An 18,035-nucleotide genomic window follows, 5' to 3' on the forward strand; every position below is an offset into this window, starting at 1 on the left:
TGCTTTAGGTGCTGAAGGCCTCGTCTGTGTCGTTTGTCTCGTTCGTTTGTCTCGTTCGTTTGTCTCGTTCGTGTCACAAACAGTTTGAATTCTCTGCTCGTTCATAAAACTGTTTAAACCAGAGTGTTGCTGAAGCCAGCGTGCGTCGCACTGAGCGCGTGCAGAAACCGCCGCAGTGTCACATGGCCACGGAGGGCGTGGCCGTCGTCGTGGAGACAGAGTTACGGGGCGGGGCCAGCTGCAGCAGCGCACTGACAGTTCCTGCCACCAGAGGGAGCCCCTTCTCCTCCAGAATGTGCAGCGGCAGACACAACTGAGTCTAAAGAAGAGGGACAGACATTAGGAGTTTTCACAGTGAACAGAACAGAGTCTGGAGATGATTCATGATTCATGACTCTCAGAGCGAGTGTTTTTGAGGCTCGGGGGGAGAGGACCTTGTGACCTTCATCAAACTGAAGCTAAACATGAGAACAGGATCAGAAGAGAGAGGAGGGACATGAAGCAGAATGTGTGTCCTTTATCTACAATTCTGGATTATTGTGTTTTAGAGCTTTTGTTTGTGCAGATTTACAGATGCCAGCGGTCACATAACCCGCCGTCACATGACCCACCGCGAAGGGAAAGTCTGAAGAGGACAGGACTGTTACCAAGGGTCAGGGACGAGTGTGGACGCGAGGACACGGCCCTGGACACGAGACTATTACAATAAGCATTAGTTTCAGCTCAATAAGAGTTTAAAGGTGTTTTTGTTCTGGTAGAAAAGGTGGAATCAGAGGAGCTGGACACAGAGCAGAGACACGATGGACATGATGGACAGGAAGAACAGAGCGAGTCCAGCAAGGTGAGCCTCAGGCGAGAGAGGGGGCGGAGCCTCAGGCGAGAGAGGGGGCGGAGCCAGGCGAGCCCCAAGCGAAAGAGGGGGCGGAGCTAAGCGCAGCAGCTCCAGCAGTGCACGGTGAAGGAGGCGGTGCTTTCCTGCGACGATGTCATCAAAGGAACAGGTCGAGACCTTCGAGGGTCGAGAGAGCAAAGGTCGAACGAAAAGAGGAAAACGAGAGGAAGGGCGGAGTCCAACGTGAGGAAGGGCGGAGTCCAACGTGAGGAAGGACAGAGTCCAACGTGAGGAAGGACAGAGTGGAACGTGAGGATAATGAGAAACAAAGATAATTAACGGGAGGATGAGAAAGGAAAGGGAGGAGAGAAAATAACAGTTAGATTCAGAGAGGCTGAAAAACACAGATGCCCTGCCTGATCGCAACAGAGTCTCCGCCCACATTGTCTGAGGAAATCCTATTGGACAGATTCTGGAGTCTCTCTAAACATCTGCCAACATTTCACTGATTTGTGCCGTTTTAGTCTCGACTCATTCAGCTCCGCCCACACGGGCAAGCGAAAGCTCCACCCACATGGGCAGGCGACAGCTCCGCCCACACGGGCAGGCGACTGCTTTATTTTAAATCCATACAGTGTAGAAAAGATTCAGTTGTATCATCTGAATTCTGTTTTTTAGAAAAACGAATCTCTCAATCTGTGAATCGAGTCCATGAACTCCTGGTAAAGGGGAGTATTTGGTTTCACTTGAAACTAACCACTCTCGCTCTCCTAACTGAGCCTGATTAGCGTCCGAATGCTCTGGGCGTCGACCTCTCCAGGGATTCAAAACATACGGTGATGTTTCGCCACGCTAATGCTATGTTAGCATCATTAGCAAAAGCTAAATTCAGAGGTCGCAACATGTAAGGTCCTTCTAGTTTAGTGTCACATGATTTATTATTTAAAGTTCCATCCATCCATCCATTTTCTACCGCTTGTTCCCTTTCGGGGTCGCGGGTGACTGGAGCCTATCCCAGTGACTTCGGGCCTTAGGCGGGGTACATCCTGGACAGTGGCCAACTCGTCACAGGGCCAACACAGAGACATAGACATTACAGACAGTTCACGCTCACATTCATTCACCAGGGCCAATTTAGAGTCACCAATCTTACCTAACACATGCATGTCTTTGGACGGTGGGAGGAAGCCGGAGAACCCGGAGAGAACCCACGGTAACACGGGGAGAACATGCAGACTCCACCCAGAGAGATCATGTGATGTTGGTCTGGTCCGGGAATCGAACCCATGATCTCCTTCTTGGGAGGCAAGAGCGCTAACCGCCTTTGCCACCGTGCACCCCTTATTTAAAGTTATAAATATATAATAACAGTTTTTATCAGAGTAAAAACATGTAGCATTAGCATGCGGGGCTCGGGGCCGGGGGGCTCGGGCAATGTGTCCAGGTGAGTTTTACCTGTGGGACTCCTATTCGACGACACGCCTCCAGGAAGTTTTCCACGTTTCTGCGACATTTGGCCATCGTCAGTTTGGGCTAAAAAGAGAGAAGTTTGAATCAACTGTGATACATGGATACTGTGCTTTAAGTAGTAGTAGTAGTATCAGTAGTAGTAGTAGTAGTAGTAGTAGTAGTAGTAGTAGTAGTAGTATCAGTAGTAGTAGTATCAGTAGTAGTAGTATCAGTAGTAGTAGTAGTAGTATCAGTAGTAGTAGTAGTATCAGTAGTAGTAGTAGTATCAGTAGTAGTAGTAGTATCAGTAGTAGTAGTAGTATCAGTAGTAGTAGTAGTAGTATCAGTAGTAGTAGTAGTAGTATCAGTAGTAGTAGTAGTATCAGTAGTAGTAGTAGTAGTATCAGTAGTAGTAGTAGTATCAGTAGTAGTAGTAGTATCAGTAGTAGTAGTAGTATCAGTAGTAGTAGTAGTATCAGTAGTAGTAGTAGTATCAGTAGTAGTAGTAGTATCAGTAGTAGTAGTAGTATCAGTAGTAGTATCAGTAGTAGTATCAGTAGTAGTAGTAGTATCAGTAGTAGTATCAGTAGTAGTAGTAGTATCAGTAGTAGTAGTAGTAGTATCAGTAGTAGTATCAGTAGTAGTATCAGTAGTAGTAGTAGTAGTATCAGTAGTAGTAGTAGTAGTATCAGTAGTAGTAGTATCAGTAGTAGTAGTAGTAGTAGTATCAGTAGTAGTAGTAGTATCAGTAGTAGTAGTAGTAGTATCAGTAGTAGTAGTAGTAGTATCAGTAGTAGTAGTAGTAGTATCAGTAGTAGTAGTAGTAGTATCAGTAGTAGTAGTAGTAGTATCAGTAGTAGTAGTAGTAGTATCAGTAGTAGTAGTAGTAGTATCAGTAGTATCAGTAGTAGTAGTAGTAGTATCAGTAGTATCAGTAGTAGTATCAGTAGTAGTAGTATCAGTAGTAGTAGTAGTAGTAGTAGTATCAGTAGTAGTAGTAGTAGTAGTAGTATCAGTAGTAGTAGTAGCAGTAGTAGTATCAGTAGTAGTATCAGTAGTAGTAGTAGCAGTAGTAGTAGTAGCAGTAGTAGTAGTAGCAGTAGTAGTAGCAGTAGTAGTAGTAGTAGTAGTAGCAGTAGTAGTAGTAGTAGTAGCAGTAGTAGTAGTAGTAGCAGCAGCAGCAGCAGCAGCAGCAGCAGCAGTAGTAGCAGCAGCAGCAGCAGCAGCAGCAGCAGCAGCAGCAGCAGCAGTAGCAGTAGCAGTAGCAGTAGCAGTAGTAGTAGTAGTAGTAGTAGTAGTAGTAGTAGTAGTAGTAGTAGTAGTCACCACTGCGGGGGAAGGCACGTGGATACTGGGCACGGATCTGGGCCGGACGTGATTGGCCAAATGACACAGCACGACACCATCTGTGAGCGCCGCCCCCAGGTCTGTGGGCAGCGCCACCTTCAGGCGAGACTCAATGTTCTGCACAAACACAAACAACATACATCAGAGTGTGAGCGCCACCATCAGGCCAGACTCCACCTTTATACACCACACATTAGAGTCTTTCTGTGTGTGTGTGTGTGTGTGTGTGTGTGTGTGTGTGTGTGTGTGTGTGTGTGTGTGTGTGTGTGTGAAAAAATTCGTCAGAAAAAAGTGTTTTTGTCTCGCAGCTTTTGCGATACAAAAATGTGTGTTCAATTGTGTAACAAAAGCACCTAAAAGTACTGATCACTCGTCAATCGATCATCAATAACAACATGACACATGTAGGACGCTATGTTGTCATGACGAGTCCCGCTGCTGTCTCAGACCACGAGTCTGAAAGTGGGAGGAGCCACGTGCGGTAAAGTTTGACTTCCGAGGTCAATAGCTCCTAAACGCTAAAGTCTTTGCAGATCATTCAGATGCCAAAATACTCATATTTACACTGCCAAGTGACACAACCTCGTTTTTAACAATCAGATGCGTTTTTTAGGCTCAGCGAATTACACTGCTCCGAATGTGCAGCCGGAGCCGAGACGAGTGCTTAGGGACCGTCAACAAATAGCAAAACGAAAAATGGAATGGAACGTCAAATAGAGTGGTACAATTTGAATAACACATAAAACACACCATGATGGAAACCACAGCAACCTTTATTTTTCCATCAGAAGCTTAATACATATTTTTTGTGAGTGTAAAGACAATTAATATGTAAATGAGACTCCTGCAAATAGTCATCTGATTGATGATGATATGGAAGAAAGTTGTAAATAAGGCCATCTGACTTTGTGTTGATTGATTTAATTTAATAACAACTAATTTTGTTTGCAAGTTTTCTGTTTTATTTAAAGATTTTTTTTTTTTTAAGTGTTTAAAAGTTAATTTGTTTAAGTTTACAAATCCTTTTTAATAAATAATCGTGTTATATCAATGGAAAATATTGATTGTTAGTCACTGTGTGTGTAAGTGTGTATATATATGTGTGTGTGTGTAAGTGTGTGTATAAGTGTGTGTATATATGTGTGTGTGTGTGTGTAAGTGTGTATAAGTGTGTGTGTGTAAGTGTGTGTATAAGTGTGTGTGTGTATGTGTGTATGTGTGTACCTTCCGGAGCTGCTCCACCAGCTCTGCGTCTTCTCCCTCCAGCGTTGCAGCTTTGTCCTGAGGCTGAGCAGGAGATTCACCTGAAGCAGAACAGAAAGAGTAAACAAGGCTTTGTTTGTTTGTTTGTGTGTAGTGTAGTGCGTAGTGTCGTGTGTAGTGTGTACCTCTCCTCTTGTCGTCTCTTTGTCCTAAGCGATGTAAGAAGCTCTCCGGCCTGGAGGGGGCACACTGGGACCCTGACACACACATAACACAGATGAAAACAAACAAACAAACAAACAGCACTGGTGGATCATTCTTGGTTTAATGAGCGACGTTCCTAATTTTTCTAAACTTTATTTGTTGTGACGTTTGAAGAAAACTTTACGCTCTCAAAGTTCAGCAGTGAAATGTTTCTGGAGGAAATGTTTTACCTGTGGGAGAGAGCGTCCTGTCCTCACCCTGGAACACACAAACACAAGTGTGAAGACAACAGCACCAGGGTCATGTGGTCAGGGTCATGTGGTCAGGGCCATGTGGTCAGGGCCATGTGGTCAGGGCCATGTGGTCAGGGCCATGTGGTCAGGGCAATCACAGCAAGCAGTGATTGACCCAGAAAATATAAAATGACCGTGTGTCACAACTATATTTAAATTGTTCTGAAATTTATCCAAATAACTCTGTTTCCCTCTCACTTCTGCTGCTGAAGCTCGGCTGAAGTCACAGTGTGTTTAGTGACCTCTACAGGCCTGAGCAGTACTGCAGGAAGCTTGGTTCTTCTTCTCCTGCAGCTGCTCAGTCTGTGGGCGTGTTCAGAGGCCCGTTCATGCTCCGCCCTCTAGCATGAACTTTTAGAGGAAGTGAAGCCCTAACTGAGCATGTGCAGAGGAGAGAAGCTCTAACTGAGCATGTGCAGAGAAGAGAAGCTCTAACTGAGCATGTGCAGAGAAGAGAAGCTCTAACTGAGCATGTGCAGAGGAGAGAAGCTCTAACTGAGCATGTGCAGAGGAGAGAAGCTCTAACTGAGCATGTGCAGAGGAGAGAAGCTCTAACTGAGCATGTGCAGAGGAGAGAAGCTCTAACTGAGCATGTGCAGAGGAGAGAAGCTCTAACTGAGCATGTGCAGAGAAGAGAAGCTCTAAGGGATCATCTCAAAATGGGTTGAAGCTGAAAATACTTAATTTTTTTGTCTCTCTGGACCCCCTCCCCCCTCAAAAGACATTGTCTGGCTTCACATAAAATTTTACGCGTCGTTAAAACGATAGTAGCTTGATGGACCCTGCTCACCTCTAGTGAACATCTCTGAACATCCTTTGGTAAGTTTATATTTAGAAGTTATGAACCCTCACAATAATGTCACCTGTCGCACATGTTTGTTTACTTAATCCACATGGTCCACGGGCCCTAGGGGCCCTACGACCGTCCCATTCAACCCAAACTGTGAGATGACCACATTGAGATGGTCTCAAGAGGATGAGAGAGTGAGAAACTCATGTTTCTTGTCAAAACCTGTAATTGCCAATTGCCTGAGTTTAGACCTTAGACATGTCAGAATGACAGAAGCAGAAGTCGCGCTTTCGTCTCAGTGAGAATCTCACGTCTTCTGTGATTGGCCGAAACCTCATGCGGGTTTACTTTGTTTCCTTCTTCTTGTCAGTGCGTAGCACGTCACTAGAGCCAAATCTCGTGATCATTTGCTGTGGTGCCGTGTCTTGCCGCAAAAAAGCTTTTCCAACTTTTCTGCACCAGCCGCGTTGGCGACGGCGACACCCGCGCCGCTTCCCGCGCGGGCCACGGTGCGCCGTGCTCCCCGTACGCACCCGCCTAATGTTGGCCTAATGCTCGTTGCTGATCGAGTTTTTTAGCATTTCAAAACAATTACTGCCACAACAATGTATTGAAGGTTCAAAAGCAACAAAAAGACGAAATGTAGGTTCAACCTACATATTCCCAAGACGAAAAATATTAAGTCTTTTCAGCTTCAACCCATTTTGAGATGATCCCTAACTGAGCATGGGCAGAGGAGAAGTCTGAAGTTTTCATCTTTTAGAGACAAGTCTGTGTTTGTAGCTCAGGCTCTGTTCATGTTTCTAATAAATCAGTTAGTCAGTATTTTAATAACGAGCGCCAATTGTGTCTTTAATTGATTCAGGACAAACGGGTCAGACAGTTTAGCTCAGCAGGATAACCTTTGACCTTTGCACGTGCGGTTTGTTCAGTTCAGAGTGCAAGCGACAGAGGCGGGGGCGAGACAGGTGAGAGGGAGAGAGAGTACCTGCAGGGCACAGGAGGCGGAGCTCTCAGAGTGACAGCCCTCAGACACTCCAGACTGAAACAAACCAGAGCGGGAAAAAGAAAAGAAAAAGAGGAAAAGGAGATATGATAGAAAAGAAAGAAACTGAACACAAAAAAACTCAAAGATCAGAGCTGCATCCAAACATTATCTAAGGGATCTTCTCAAAATGGGTTGAAGCCCCCCCGACGAAAAATATTAAGTCTTTTCAGCTTCAACCCATTTTGAGATGATCCCTAAGAACACAGACTTCTTAGACACATTTTAACCAGATAAAGGTACGGTAACTATGGCGACTGAAGGCTTCTGACGACAGAGAATATTTGTGACATTTTGTTTTGTTTAATAATGCCACGGTCTTTGTTCTAAAAGCTCTACATCTGAACCTCTCGTTTGTCATGTTTAACGAAATTTCCCCTTGTGGACATTAAAGGCTTATCTTATTTTATCTTAAACTCCAGTTCTGACCAGCAGGCAGCGCCAGAGCCATGTTTTCTGACGCAAACCTCAAAAAACAAGAGTAAAACTGAAGAGAAATGAACAAAGGTGAGAGAGAATGTGGTGTAAATAATAAATGACAGAGGTGAAGAGCAGCGTTAGCTTCAGATAAACGTTCCATGCTGTTCATGCAGAAGCTGTGTCAACTTCAGGCCCAAACATGGATTCAAGCTTCAGATTTATGCAAAAGATAACGAGTCCTGATTTAACCCAGCCAAACACACACCGTCTGACACATGTGTCTCACACAGGTGCAGAGTCTGGTGGTTGCCTTAGAAACAACAGTCTGACTCCACATCCTGGTCCTGCCCTCAGAGCTGTGAGGAGCTCCTCCACTGCAGGCGAGGCTGTGGAGGTGGAACCAGCTCCTTCAGGCACTGGTTCAACTTTAAGAGGTCTGGAACCAGGTCTGGAACCAGGGGTCTGGAACCAGGTCTGGAACCAGGTCTGGAACCAGGGGTCTGGAACCAGGTCTGGAACCAGGTCTGGAACCAGGGGTCTGGAACCAGGTGTCTGGAACCAGGTCTGGAACCAGGTGTCTGGAACCAGGTCTGGAACCAGGGGTCTGGAACCAGGTCTGGAACCAGGTCTGGAACCAGGGCTCTGGAACCAGGTCTGGAACCAGGTCTGGAACCAGGGGTCTGGAACCAGGTCTGGAACCAGGGGTCTGGAACCAGGTCTGGAACCAGGTCTGGGCCTCACTGGAGGATTATTGTGCTCATGTGACACAGTCGCAGTTGCATAAAACTGAAGATTTAGAGGAAACGTTTGGACAAAAGTTTGACTCTTACCATGAACAGAGCCGAGTCGTCTGTGTGAGTGCAACGCCGAGAGGGGAACGTCTATGAGGGAGACACAGGGTGAGACACAGGGTGAGACACGGGGCGAGACACAGGGCCACGGGGTGAGACAGAGGGTGAGACACGGGGTGAGACACAGGGTGAGACACGGGGCGAGACAGAGGGTGAGACACAGGGCCACGGGGTGAGACACAGGGCAACGGGGTGAGACAGAGGGTGAGACACAACATCAGAGATGCAGAGATAGAACCGTGAACAAGCGTTTGACAAGATTCACACTGTCATTTATTTTGGGTAGTAAAGGAAAAGTCTCAGTAAAGTCATAAGTAAACGCTCCTTAGACACAGCTGCTGTGTTCTGATATTAATATATCTATATTCTGACACAGGAGGTTTAATCTGTCGATATTAATATATGAATGTTTAGGTTTTCATAAGCAGAAAAGACTTGAAAAACTTGTTTTTGTGAGACACAAAACATTGAATTTATGAAGTTATCGTGACCGTATTTATCGACATGTCTCACTGCATCACTGACATCAGAGGGGGCGGGGCATGGACACAGGGGGCGTAGCTTGGGTAGAGGGGGCGGGGCTATGTTGAGACCACTCACCTCACTCTCTGGACTGGACTTAGATGGACTCTGAGAAGCTTTGAGCTGAAAACAACAAGAAACACGTTAGAAAAGGACTAAAGCGGGACTAAAGCGGATCTAAAGCAGGACTAAATCAGGTCTAAATACCTTAGTGTAGCTGGTGTTGTGCGTTTTGTTCCGATGTCTTTCCTCGTCGTATTTCTGAGCTGCAAGTTGAGCTTCTCTCCTCATCCTCTCCACTCCTCCAGGAGCAGGACCAGGATTGGACCTCTGCAACAGGAAACGTTCAGAACAAACATCCTTCACAGTCATTTAGTGAGTGACACAGATCTGAGCGACAGCTTTTCATCTCAAACTTAAAAACTCAAATCAATCATCTCCATTGCTGAGTCCTTCATCTCAGGTACATTGTTTTAAAGTTAAACAGAATATCTACAGGGCCCCATCGATCTCACTGTTCTTGATGGAGGACCACACTAAATACTTAAGAGATTCTGATTAACATTTAAATGTTAAAGTCTTTATTACCAACGCTAAACAGAAAACTTTTAAGGTCAAATTAATCCCCAAATCCCTTGATGGAACTGCAGGTGTGTTACCTGTATGTGAGGCCCAGGGGGCGCCATGACTCCATCCACCACACTCCTGCACACAGAGGTCAGAGGTCAGCGTGGTGTTGCACATGTTTAGTTACGTCCACCGCGGCGTCAAATTCACGCCCGACGCAGAAGTTGGACGTCTGTACATTTGAAGACAAACGCCTCGGACTCACGTCCGTAAAATACACTCAGCAGCAGACGTGCGTCCGAGGCGTCTGCACGCGCTCAGTGGAGTCGAGGGGTCTGCACGCGCTCAGTGGAGTCGAGGGGTCTGCACGCGCTCAGTGGAGTCGAGGGGTCTGCACGCGCTCAGTGGAGTCGAGGGGTCTGCACGCGCTCAGTGGAGTCGAGGGGTCTGCACACGCTCAGTGGAGTCGAGGGGTCTGCACACGCTCAGTGGAGTTGTGCTGTGTTGCTTTTCTCGTGGTGTAAATGGAGTTTAATGGCGGACGATGGCTTTGGTTTATTAACTTTACAAAGGGGGCGCCCCGGGGCCCATCTGGGACCCGCATATACTTCAGAGCTGAGCAGAGTTTAGTCAATATCATTATTTGCTCCAAGAGCTGCGTCTAAAGATTTGATTTTATCGTTGTGGGGTTTGTTTTGGGTCTTCTTGTGTGTAGCACGTGTGTAGCACGTCACTGGAGCGGCATCTCTGATTGGCGGCGGCGCATCTGCCGCCGAAAAGTTGGACAAAGCTGAACATCTCAGCGTCGGACGCTCTCGAGCGCCGAAAACGCAGGAATCGTGCCGTAGCGCAGGAGGCGTTCGACGCGCGTTTACATAGACTTTGAATGTAAACTCGTAAAAGCGCGGTGTGAAACCCCCTTTAAAGATCACATGTTTGTACCTGTGTAAGCGCCTGTCGTCTGTGCGGCTCGCTGCAGATTTCACTGGAGAACCCTGAAACACAGACACAAAGCTCAGTCTGTAGCTTCACAAGTGAAACAGTGACAGACACAAACCACCTAGACTTTATTATAACTCGATGAGTAGCAGTAAACGGTGATAATAGTAGATGTACTTCTCTGGTGATCCTCTTCTCGATGTACGCCATGAACTGTGAGCTGAGGCTCTGACGTCGTCCTTCCTCCTCCTCTTCCTCAGTCGCACAACCATCGATGAAGTCGATCTGCTCCGTCTCTGCGTCTGCAACAGGTCATTATCAAACCCAGGACAGGCCCGGGACCAGACCCAGGACAGGCCCGGGACCAGACCCAGGACAGGCCCGGGACCAGACCCGGGGCGGACACAGGAGCGGACACAGGACCAGACCCAGGACCAGACCCAGGATAGACCCGGGACGGACGTGGGACGGACCAGAGACAAACCCAAGACAGACCCAGGACGGACCCACTGCCCCAGAGTTTGAGTCAATTGGACTGAGACAGACCCTTCAAACTGGAGCAGAGGTCGCTGCTTTGGTCCGGATCAGAGCTCAATTGCACGTTCACAATTTTCCAAACGGATCCTGAATCTAAAGTGTATAGTGAATGGCCCTTAGGCCCCTGCAGCGCTCGGAGTCTGGAGTAAAAGCTCTGACGCGCCGCACAGACCAGAACATGAAGGTGCAGTACTCACAGGGGGCGCCGTTCTGAAGGCTGCTTCCTCTGTGTCTGTGTTCTCGACTCAGCTCTGCCACTTTAGACGACAAGTCCTCCTCTGAAGGCTGAAGAACCAGGGAACACGTCACATCATCTCAACATCTGAATCCTCACCCTCCTCTCTCCTCTCGCTCCCCTCCCGCCTTCCTCTCTCTCCCCTCCCTCCTTCCTCTCGCTTCCTCTCTCCTCTCCCTCCTTCCTCTCTCTCCCCTCCCTCCTTCCTCTCGCTTCCTCTCTCCTCTCCCTCCTTCCTCTCTCTCCTCTCCCTCCTCTCGCTTCCTCTCCCTCCTCTCGCTTCCTCTCCCTCCTCTCGCTTCCTCTCCCTCCTCTCGCTTCCTCTCCCTCCTCTCGCTTCCTCTCCCTCCTCTCGCTTCCTCTCCCGCCTCTCGCTTCCTCCCGCCTCTCGCTTCCTCCCTCCTCTCGCTTCCTCCCTCCTCTCGCTTCCTCCCTCCTCTCTCCTCTCTCTCCTCCTCCCTCCTCTCTTGTTTCTTGGACTGACCTCGTTTCCTGACCAGCGCTTGTCTCCGCTGTCGACGCTGTTGAATCCAGAGTCCAGCGCTCCGTAGCCTCGTCCAGGGTAAAGCTCGTCACTGATGGAGTAAAAACACAAAGCGTTTCAGACGCCATCGGTCTAAAGGAGCAATAAACCAGGCACAAGCACTACAATCACAAATATATGATTAAATATAGAGCTCCGACATCAGAAAGGAGAAGAAGCAGAATGGAGGCTAAAAGAGTCAACCATAATATACTGTATTTTCAACATTTAATGGACATCAGATCTAAATACTAGATTTCCAAGTCTTTATAACAAAAATGAGCAACAATTTGTCATTTCCAGTGTGTAAACGTCAATTAATTTGCTTAATTTTCCAGATTCAACATTGTATTTGAGCCTCATAAATGTATAATTAGTGTTAAAAGTGCAGATAAAAGTAAACACTATTGTGAGTATTTGTGCAGTAAAACCTAAAAATCATACAAAATACTGCGCGTGTCGTAATGTGCTGTTAAAATCCAGCGTTAAATGTGTTAAAGCCGCTCTGCAGTCGCATCGCATCATGTTCCAGCGAGACGTTTGGAACAGGGCTGCGTGCAACACGTTTCAGCTGAACTTTTAAACGGTCTGTATCGTTTATCGGTCTATTTCCCTGGCGTACCAGTGGTTGTAGGCGAGCGGTCGCCGGTCGAACTCGGGCAGCTCCGCCGACGATTTCGCCGCTTCGAGATTCAGATATTTGAAGATGTGAACTTTTCCCTTCATGCAGATCTGACAAAACAAAACACAGAGAAAGAGTTAGGGAGGGCATCCGACACAAACACGGGGGAGGGTCGAGGGGGGCGGGGCGTCCGGCTGCTGACCTGGGCGGGCGGAGTCTGCAGCGGGTTGTTGTCCAGGACGATGCTCTGGAGTTGGCTCAAACGACGGTAACAAAGTGGGATCTGAGTGACTTTGTTACACGAGAAGTCGAGGCGGACAAGAGGCAGATCCGACAGCTCTGAGAGAAGGGCAGACATTCAGCGTTTCACAAACAAAGCCACAGAAAACGTTAGAGAGAGTTACGATTATTGCGCGAGAGGAAACATCACAATTTAACGATGATTCACGATGATCGAGACTGAGAGCGAACAACAGTGAAATCTTTACCGTATTTTCCGGACTATTAGTGGCACCTTTTTTCATAGTTTTGGCCGGGGTGCGACTTATATGTGATATTATTTGTATTTTTCTCACTTGCAACCGCATTTCACACTCCAGTGCGACTTATATATGTTTTTTTCTTCTCTATTATGCATTTTTTGGTTGGTGCGACTTATAGTCCGGAAAACACGGTAATTTTCTGTGTCACGTTCCTCGAGTTTGTGAGCGGCTTTACCAAATTCAACTCTATGAAAGACAAAATAAAGCATAATTTTAAAAAAACAGCCAGAAAAAAATAAGTAATTTACATTGTGGGAAACAGTCTGAACTAAAAGACTTACAATTGCTTCAAAAATTGTCATGATTATTCTTTTTTCTAGTTCGGTTTTGGCTCCACAAACGTGTCATATTCGTTTTAAAGTCCTTAAACTGATTGCCATCACGTCTATAAAATCATATATTTCAGGTTTCAGCAAACAAAAATAACAAATTATTCTTTGTAATAACTTATCGAGTCAAACTGGACTGACAGCAGAATGACGAGAATTTAAAACTACTTTGTAATATTAATAGTTTGTATGTCATTTATGTCGTATGTTTTGAATCCTACTTTTACTTTTTAGACGATTTAATGGAAGTGTAAACGTTGTATAAATCCAGCAGCTCACAACACATTATTTTATATAGTTATTACGTTTAGATTTGTTTGAGGAATTGTTTTTAAATTTAATGCCTGAGGGCATTGACGTTAATGATTTTTAAGACCTTATTTTTGCCTAAATAATTTACAATTAATCAAAATGATTGGCAAAAGGAAACATTTATATATGTTTTTTCTTATAATAATAATAATAATAATAATAATAATAACTTTTATTTATATAGCGCTTTTCAGTGACCCAAAGACGCTGAACATAATAAAAAAAGGGGGGGTATGTTTAAACTTGCAAATATTGAGAGGAAAATGTGTTTTTATAATAATTAACCTGCCACCCATTTAAAACAGCAGATACTTTCAAAATAAAATATAATGGCCACAAATGGATTAAAGAATATAAATGTAGCTTATTGGCCCCTGGTTGTAGCTCTTTAAAGCATCATATACATGAGTCACAAGTACTGCACTTTCAAAACGAACTACACACCGTGGAGTCTGAACGTGTGAACTCACCTGGAGGAAGGAGGGCCAGGTGGTTCCTCCGGATGTTCAGGTCTCGCAGCGCTTCCAGCTGGCCGACCTGAGGAGGCAGCGTCTGGATCTCATTACAGCTCACGTCCTGAAACAGGAGGAAACAGGAGGAAATGTTCCAGTGTGTCTTTACGGGAGCAGCAGGTTTGAATGTGAGCGTGAGACGTACGAGCTCGGTGAGGAGGCGGAGCTGGCCCAGCTCCTCGGGCAGAGACACCAGCTTGTTATTACAGGCGATGAGCACCTTCAGTGGCAGAGAGCAGACTACAGGGGGCAGCACTGAGAGCTGGTTACGACTGAGGAGAGAGGGAGCAGGATCAGTGTGTGTGCGTGTTGTGCGTGTTGTGTGTTGCGTGTTGTGAATGCTGTGTACGTGTTGTGAATGCTGTGTACGTGTACGTGTTGTGAATGCTGTGTACGTGTTGTGAATGCTGTGTACGTGTACGTGTTGTGAATGCTGTGTGCGAGTACGTGTACGTGTTGTGAATGCTGTGTGCGAGTACGTGTACGTGTTGTGAATGCCGTGTGCGTGTACGTATTGCGTGTAAGTGTTGCGTGTGTGTTGCATGTTGCGTGTTGTGTGTGCATGTTGCGTGTTGCATGTTGCGTGTGCGTGCGTTGCGTGTTGCATGCGCGTGTTGCATGTTGCGTGTTGTGTGCATGTTGCGTGTGCGTGTTGCATGTTGCGTGTTGCATGTTGTGTGTGCATGTTGCGTGCGCGTGTTGTGTGCGTGTTGCGTTTGCATGTTGTCTGTGCATGTTGCGTGTTGTGTGTGCATGTTGCGTTGCGTGTTGTGTGTGCATGTTGCGTGTTGTGTGTGCATGTTGCGTGTTGTGTGTGCATGTTGCGTGTGCGTGTTGTGTGTTGCATGTTGCGTGCGCGTGTTGCGTGCGCGTGTTGCATGTTGCGTGCGCGTGTTGCATGTTGCGTGCGCGTGTTGCATGTTGCGTGTGCGTGTTGTGTGTGCGTGTTGCATGTTGTGTGTGCACGTTGCATGTTGCGTGTTGTGTGTGCGTGTTGCATGTTGTGTGTGCGTGTTGCGTCTTGTGTGTGCGTGTTGCGTCTTGTGTGTGCGTGTTGCGTCTTGTGTGTGCATGTTGCGTGTGCGTGTTGCATGTTGTGTGTGCGTGTTGCATGTTGTGTGTGCATGTTGCATGTTGTGTGTGCATGTTGCGTTTGCGTGTTGTGTGTGCATGTTGTGTGTGCGTGTTGCATGTTGCGTGTGCGTGTTGCATGGTGTGTGTGCGTGTTGCGTCTTGTGTGTGTATGTTGTGTGTGCGTGTTGCATGTTGCGTGTGCGTGTTGCATGTTGCGTGTGCGTGTTGCATGTTGCGTGTGCGTGTTGCATGTTGCGTGTGCGTGTTGCATGTTGTGTGTGCGTGTTGCGTCTTGTGTGTGCATGTTGCGTTTGCGTGTTGTGTGTGCATGTTGCGTGTGCATGTTGCGTGTACCTGATGTTGATGCAGGTGAGCGCCTGCAGGTGGAGCAGACCCTCAGGTAAAGACCTCAGACAGTTCTGATACAGGTTCAGAGACTCCAGAGACACGAAGAGACACACGTCCACAGGAAGCTCCGACAGACGGTTCCTCGACAGGTCTGAAACACAAAACACGGTCTGAAAACACAAAACACGGTCTGAAAGGACACGGTCTGAGAGGACACGGTCTGAGAGAAGTCTGCTCCTCCACGACAGGATCAGATAAAGGTTCATTATTTTCATAATCAATTAGTTTAATTAACCCTAAACAATCAGACTTTTCATAAACAGCACGAGCTCAAGTTTTAATGTTCAAAGACGATTATTCAGTTCGTCCATAATCGTGATCGTAAACAACTGACAAATAATAGTGACAATTTCAGTGGCAGAATTAAACCTTTAATACAGAAAAGTAAACTTAATAGTACTTTTAATCGGTTTCTGAATATTCAGGAGTTTTCTTTATGAAGCTGCTCACACATGTCGTCTCAACTCGTCCCTGATTGATCATTATCATTTTCACTTTTTGAACAATTAAGAGTAAAAACACAATCATAACTTGACGATAAAGAACTGAACTCATGAAAACTATGAACTAAACTAAGTAAAGGACATTCAACAAACACAAGCTTTCAAAATAAAAATGCCAAATTTGCATCACGTTTGAGTCACTGCATTGTCACGGCAACGGTTACTCTGAAGACAAATGTGTCACAAGTGTTCTGGGAACACCAGTGTCTGGAACTGAAACTATTACAACTGACAAAGACTCAAACATCTGGAGGAAAGTGATGCTCTTTCATTTATGCTCATTCTACAAAACCAGGGACTGATAAATACTCAAAGTAGTATCCAAACTATTCATTTGAACAAGTATTGAACTAAAAGTAAATCAAATAATAAATTAAAAAGATTGAAGTTAATTTTTTTGTGAACCGTTTTAAGAAATTTCCACACACTTTTACGCCCACATTTACGCAAACATTTACAAAAAAATACGAACACATTTACGCACACGCTTACGCACACATTTATGCACTTTTACGCACACATTTACCCCCCTTTACGCACACTTTTACGCACAAGTTTAGCTCATTCCGATCAAAACTCACTCTGAATATTGTTTTCCGGATAACCTCACCATCATTCACTCCAACAAATTAGAAAACAAAAATCAATGACTTATAATTTGCATCAGTTTGAATCAGCCGCTGTCATCCACAACGGTCAGTTTAGCTTTTAAACTCGTGTTATAACCGTTTTAGCAGCCCTCTGACGTCACAGTACACATACTTTATACACAAGTACGAGCGTTTGAACGCGCACATTTGGTCGTTTTTTGTGCTTTCCGTGACATAAAGTTGATGTTTCTGCAGTAAACAAGCGCAAAGGGGGCGGAAGCTGCGTTGACATCACGTCCAAAGGGATGCGGTTTGACGCAACCGTGAAACTTCACTCTTGGCTCGTTCAAAGTTGCTAAAACGGGTGTAAAAGTCCCATAGCGTGAATAACACCCACGCGGGCGCGTTTAACTGCGTGAAAAGTGCACTTTGGGGTGATTAAAGTGCAAATAAAGCTGTCAAAAAGCGCAGAATGAGCACAGCCGAACATGGGATGCTAAGTTTGACGCAACAGTTGAAGTTCAGCTCCGGTAAAAAGTCCACAAAAGCGGCTCAAAAGTGACACAAACCGCGCCCCGAGCCCCGGTTCTGCCCCGGTTCTGCCCCGGTTCTTCCACGGCGCGGCCCCGGCCTCTCTTACCGGCCCTGGTGGTGTCCGTGAGGTCGTGGTTCGCTGCGCCCGGGGGAAACTCCTTCAGTTTCCTGCCGCTGAGGTTGAGGCTCCCGGTGGCCGCGGCTTCCTCCAGAGCCCGGTCCAGAGAGCGGTTCCACGGAGCCCCGATCCCGTGATGGCCGTGCTGGAGACCCGGGCCCGCGGTCACAACGCTCCCGGGGCAACCCGCGCCTCCTCCGGGGAAGTGTAGGCCGGTGTTGTCCGCAGCAGACGCCAGGAGCACCGAGGCCGCCATTACACGCTCCGGCTGTTAGCTGTTAACAAGCTAACAGGCTAGCTCCCACCCAAGCCTGCAGGGCGCATGCGCACGGACAAACCCAAACACAACAACAATGGAGCTCACATTTTTGAATTATTATTATTTAGGTCATTTTACACTTTAATTATAGTTCAGTAGACTTGATAACATAATCCACTGAGCATATTACCAAATATAAATTAAATCCCAAATAGTTATTTATCTTTTGTTAACATTTATAATATCAGAAAACCTTTATTTGTCCCACAAAGGGAACGCACAGTTCAAGAAGAGCAGGAGAATAGAAGCATGTAATTTAAAAAAAGATAAATAACTATAATAAACTTAAATCTAACACAAGATGAATATAAATAAATGACAGGTAAAGTGACTTCAGTGAGTATTGCACCAGAGACACTAAACATCATGTTTCACTATTTCACATGATTATAACAGATGAATGACACGTGTTCAG

The 18,035-nt window shown here is 46.2% G+C and overlaps 1 protein-coding gene across 2 annotated transcripts; it reads right to left on the bottom strand.

Moving 5' to 3' along the window:
- Positions 1-19: 19 nt before the first annotated feature.
- Positions 20-17,607, bottom strand: lrch3 (leucine-rich repeats and calponin homology (CH) domain containing 3). Of its 2 annotated transcripts, XM_072462016.1 has the most exons (21): positions 17,290-17,607; positions 15,503-15,647; positions 14,220-14,346; positions 14,033-14,138; positions 12,582-12,718; positions 12,380-12,489; positions 11,719-11,809; positions 11,197-11,284; positions 10,640-10,764; positions 10,466-10,518; positions 9,616-9,661; positions 9,164-9,286; positions 9,035-9,079; positions 8,414-8,464; positions 7,107-7,160; positions 5,266-5,293; positions 5,017-5,088; positions 4,853-4,932; positions 3,608-3,745; positions 2,288-2,365; positions 20-319 (listed from the first exon to the last, which is right to left on the bottom strand). In XM_072462016.1, the coding sequence occupies exons 1-21, from the start codon at positions 17,555-17,557 to the stop codon at positions 179-181; spliced, it is 2,106 nt and encodes a 701-aa protein (XP_072318117.1). In that variant the 5' UTR covers positions 17,558-17,607; the 3' UTR covers positions 20-178. The 2 variants fall into 2 exon arrangements, with proteins under 2 accessions (XP_072318117.1, XP_072318123.1); XM_072462022.1 differs by lacking the exon at positions 7,107-7,160.
- Between the last annotated feature and the right edge of the window lie 428 nt (positions 17,608-18,035).

This window comes from Eucyclogobius newberryi, unplaced genomic scaffold (assembly GCF_026437365.1).
Source record: "Eucyclogobius newberryi isolate DKJ021-1_F unplaced genomic scaffold, fEucNew1.0.hap1 SCAF_10, whole genome shotgun sequence".
Classification (NCBI taxonomy): Eukaryota; Metazoa; Chordata; class Actinopteri; order Gobiiformes; family Gobiidae; genus Eucyclogobius; species Eucyclogobius newberryi.